This window comes from Eptesicus fuscus, chromosome 1 (assembly GCF_027574615.1).
Source record: "Eptesicus fuscus isolate TK198812 chromosome 1, DD_ASM_mEF_20220401, whole genome shotgun sequence".
In the NCBI taxonomy this organism is placed as follows: Eukaryota; Metazoa; Chordata; class Mammalia; order Chiroptera; family Vespertilionidae; genus Eptesicus; species Eptesicus fuscus.
Window position 1 is genome coordinate 87,271,713 of NC_072473.1, and position 5,037 is coordinate 87,276,749.

Below are 5,037 nucleotides of genomic sequence, written 5' to 3' on the forward strand. Positions count from 1 at the left end.
GCTTAAATCCCCAGATACTTCCTCAGAGCCTCCCGGCAAGCGAACACAGACTCACTGTGACTGCTACCAGACAGATATGATCCATAGAAATAACGGGAATCCTTATACCCATTTAAGTGTCGTGGCTTCTCTGGTTTTCTGTACTCACTGTCATAAACTAGTCAGTCATTTCGTCTCTCTATGGTCTTCATTTTGTGAATAAAATTAAGAAAAATATCTCCCTGCCCTAGCCGGTTTGGCTCAGTGGATAGAGCGTTGACCTGTGGACTCAAGGGTCCTGGGTTCGATTTTGGTCAAGGGCACATGCCTGGGTTGCAGGCTTGATCCCCAGTAGGGGGCGTGCAGGAGGCAGCTGATCAATGATTCTCTCTCATCATTGATGTTTCTCTTTCTCCCTCTCCCTTTCTCTCTGAAATCAATAAAAATATACTTAAAAAAAGAAAAATATCTCCCACATAACAATCCTTCAAAATTTCCCCCTACTTTAGTGCTTTTTAACAGTTAGTGAATGGGCAGCAGTCACTTTCTGTAAATGTTGCAGGTTTTCTTTTTTCCAGGATAGTAGGTGACTTTAAAGGACCAGCTAATACTCCCTCCTGTAGTATGGAAGTTAAGAACATGGCCTCTGGCATTAGATGGTCTCGGTTTAAATTCAAATGTCCTCATTTAATAGTTATGTGACCACATAAAAGTTAAACTCTGTGAGTCTTAGTTTCCTGGTTTGTAAAATGGAGTTAATATTAATAGCTTATAATGGCACCTACTGCGTGGTAGGCACGGGTTTAAGCACTTTAAATACATTAGCTCGTTTAATTTTGTAACTTCATGATGTAGGTAATTAACATCATCCCCATTTCTCAGATGAGAAAGCTGGGACACAAAAGAAGGAAAGTAACTTGGCCAAAGTCATAGAAGTAGTAAGTGGTACAGCTGAGCTTGTGAAGCCAGGCAGTTGGATCCAAGGTCATTTACATACCGGTATGCTACATTGCCTCTCTATTAATACCAAGCATAAAGCATCTAGCACAACGTATGGCACATAGAGTTTATTGTCAACTAGCATTATCACTACCATCACCTTTTCTTTCTCTCTTCCTTTTGTTACTCTTGCTTTTATTGGGCTGATCGTGTAAGGTTGATCACTGCAGCCCCCACAAGAAGAGAAAACAATTTGATCTAGGCTTCAGTTGCTGCCTTACTCCTTCTTCACCTTGTGTGCTTTGTATTTAAACCGCAAATATGACAGAGACCTATGAAAGGGAACACCAAATGTTAATACCTCTTTTCCAAAACATGAAAATTATATCCCTCCTATCAACAAACCAACAGAAATTGCTTAAAGCAAGGGAGAAATTTTAGAAATTCTAGACTTCAAGTCACATTGCTACTGTTCTTTAATAAACAGGGGTAAAGATTTTAAAAAGTAATGAAGGTTACAAAGAACATTGGGAGACAATGACACTGCTACTAGAATAAATTCCCTAGTCTCCACTCCTTAATGCATTTTAGAATGCCAGATTCAGGGAAGAAGAGAAAATTCTATAAATAATTATATTCTTCTTTTCAAGTAAGTCACTGCCTTCAAAATTCTCTAACACATTTGTGGAAACTTCATTTTTTTTGTTTGAGATTTATTTGAATGAGCTGTTATGATTGGAGACAGTGAGAATTTCAGATTAATGTTTTGCAGCCAAAAAAAAGCCCTGGAAAGCTGGCAAGTGTTCATAAGTCAGCCCTAGAATTATGTAGGTTGAAGGCTCCCAGTGGACAGACCGAACATATAAGAAGGAAACCAGAGATCTGGTGCTATTACGTCCCTGAGTCTAAGGGAACGAGTAAGCACAGAATTAAAAGCATTCTTCAGCCTGAAGTTTTAAGGTAGGTCTGCACAATTTATATATACAGCATTTGAAAAATAGAACATACATTAAATGAAAATATTTTTTTATGGATGAACTTTACTTTTTCTCTGTATTTTAACACTGTATTTGCAAAACTCCTAAATTATTTAACTGCTGTTTCTCTTACAGGAGTGCACTGAGGAACTAGGCAAGCTGGTTTATGATACATAAGTTTAAAACTTCAACAACCAGTAAGTCTTCAAGTGGGTTTTTAAATATTCTTTTATGTTAATTTATTAGGTCAAGATCATGAGAGAATGAACTGTAGGTAAAAATGAGAACTTTGCTGTTTATTATGAGATTCTTTGGTGATTACATTTTTCATAGAATACTTTATTTTTATGTATTTTCAAACTATGTAAAGTAATAGTCTTCCTTTTACTTTGTTCACCTTCAGCTAATTTTCTTTCGTTTTAGAATAATGTTGCTTCTTAAAAAAAAAATAGTATCACAAAAACTGAAACATTGATTATAACATTTGAGAGCCATGTAGCAATGTTACTACTTAGTTGTGTTAAACTTGAAAAGATACCAAAAGAAAAATGATATAATTATATATGATTAATCTTTGATGTTCAACTCTTGCTTCATTGAGCAATCAAAACTATGTCTACTTGACCCCAAACTGGATTTGGCTATTTAAAAAAATAGATTAAATTTAAATAGATCTAAAACTCATAGTCTCTATTAAAATGTGAATAGGGGACTTTTAGAAATATGCATGTGTTCTATAACTTCCTTTTACTTATATTATTATTGTGAAAACAATGGAAAAGTAGAACTAAATAAATTATTTTTTAATTAGTAAAAACCAACCATAATCCCCCATCCCAATATATTCCTTTTGCATATTCTCTTTCAATCTTTTGTGCACTTACTTATTTTTTCCATAGCTTATGTTACTTATATTTTCCATAGCTGTGATGATTTGTATATAATTAGTTACTTGAATAAGGCATTTTTCTATGAAATAGCAGATAGCAGTGTGTTTTCTAGAAAGTATATATAGACTGAGATATGTGCTCAAGTGTTTTTGAAATATTAACTTTACTTATTCTTGATTCCTTCTTGTTTGTTTCATGCATTTCCTATCCTAGCTAACCTTTTGGAATATTAATTTTCATTAAACCTCTTGAAAATATGAAAGGATGAGAAAAATATAGTTTTGTTCAGAATTTTCAGTCCCTGATGCTGCAATGTCTTAACTTGTTGGTACTAGTGAAAAAAAATCTTTTTTTTCCCAAGAAGTAAAATCCAATCTTATTTTATGTCATGGTTCTGTTTCCTAATGTTTTCTATAATCACCCACCTTTTTTTTTTGCTTTTAACAAACTTTCAAAATGCTAATCACTCGATGTCCTAAATTCTGTAGATGTTCTGAGAGTTCTTTTTCTATTTTCATAGAAGGTGATAAAAATTAAGAGCTGCTGACATTTCAACATGAAAGGCAACTTCACCCCTGCCTCCATCAACAAAAACGTCACCAGCAGTCTGGACTTCGGACTTGGGAACATCTCTGGCAATGACTCTACCTTTAACTGCTCACATAAGCCATCAGATAAGCATTTAGATGCAATTCCTGTTCTCTACTACATTATTTTTGTGATTGGATTTCTTGTCAATACTATTGTGGTTACACTGTTCTGTTGTCAAAAGGGCCCTAAAAAGGTTTCCAGCATTTACATCTTTAACCTGGCTGTGGCTGACCTACTGCTTTTGGCCACTCTTCCTCTCTGGGCATCCTATTATTCTTACAGATATGACTGGCTCTTTGGACCTGTGATGTGCAAAGTTTTTGGTTCTTTTCTGACCCTGAACATGTTTGCAAGCATTTTTTTTATCACCTGCATGAGTGTTGATAGGTACCAATCTGTCATCTATCCCTTTCTGTCTCAAAGAAGAAATCCCTGGCAAGCATCTTATATAGTTCCCCTTGTTTGGTGTATGGCCTGTCTGTCCTCATTGCCAACATTTTATTTTCGCGATGTCAGAACCGTTGAGTATTTAGGAGTGAATGCTTGTGTTATGGCTTTCCCACCTGAGAAATATGCCCAATGGTCTGCTGGGATTGCCTTAATGAAAAATATCCTTGGTTTTATTATCCCTTTAATATTCATAGCAACATGCTATTTTGGAATCAGAAAACACTTACTGAAGACCAATAGCTATGGGAAGAACAGAATAACGCGTGACCAAGTCCTGAAGATGGCAGCTGCTGTTGTCCTGGCGTTCATTATTTGCTGGCTTCCCTTCCATGTTCTGACCTTCCTGGATGCTCTGGCCTGGATGGGCGTCATTAGGAGCTGTGAAGTTATAGCAGTCATTGACCTGGCACTTCCTTTTGCCATCCTCCTGGGATTCACCAACAGCTGTGTTAATCCCTTTTTGTATTGTTTTGTTGGAAACCGGTTCCAACAGAAGCTCCGCAGTGTGTTTAGGGTTCCAATTACTTGGCTCCAAGGCAAGAGAGAAAGTGTGTCATGCCGAAAGAGCAGTTCCCTTAGAGAAATGGAGACCTTTGTGTCTTAAACATGAGAATGGATTACAGGTCATGGCTATTTGGTTTGAGGTCCCCTTGAATTATCTTTTAATGGCTTTCATAAAATTAGTTTTCCCCCTTAATGTGATCTTCTCTCACTGTTCTAGAATAGGAAACTATACGTTTTATCCTCCAGTGATGGTCAGAAATTGACCCCTCCCCCCCTTTATCTGGTCTATCAATACAAGACTGCCATTGGGCAGATATCCATAACCTAGAAGTAACTGGGAATTTATCTCCAATTATAATTGATTGTGAATGGGTATTTGGGGGTTCAGATTTCTCCTTGAAAAATGCTGAAGTTTTAAAAAAATGTATATTTTTATTGATTTCAGAAAGGAAGGGAGAGGGAGATAGAAACATCAATGATGAGAGAGAATCATTGATCAGCTGCCTCCTGCACGCCCCCTACTGGGGATCAAGCCCACAACCCGGGCATGTTCGATTCCTTGACTAGGATCGAACCCAGGATCCTTCCGTCTGTAGGGTGGTGCTCTATCCACTGAACCAAACAGGCTAGGGATGCTGAAGTTTTATTAAATTGGTTTTTATATCTGTTTTCACCAGGCTTTCCTTTTCAACCAAGGTTAGTCTTTT

The 5,037-nt window shown here is 36.8% G+C and overlaps 1 protein-coding gene across 1 annotated transcript; it reads left to right on the top strand.

Moving 5' to 3' along the window:
* Positions 1 to 3,341: 3,341 nt before the first annotated feature.
* Positions 3,342 to 4,430, top strand: AGTR2 (angiotensin II receptor type 2). The gene has a single exon (XM_028137243.2). The coding sequence runs from the start codon at positions 3,342 to 3,344 to the stop codon at positions 4,428 to 4,430; it is 1,089 nt and encodes a 362-aa protein (XP_027993044.1).
* Positions 4,431 to 5,037: the final 607 nt, after the last annotated feature.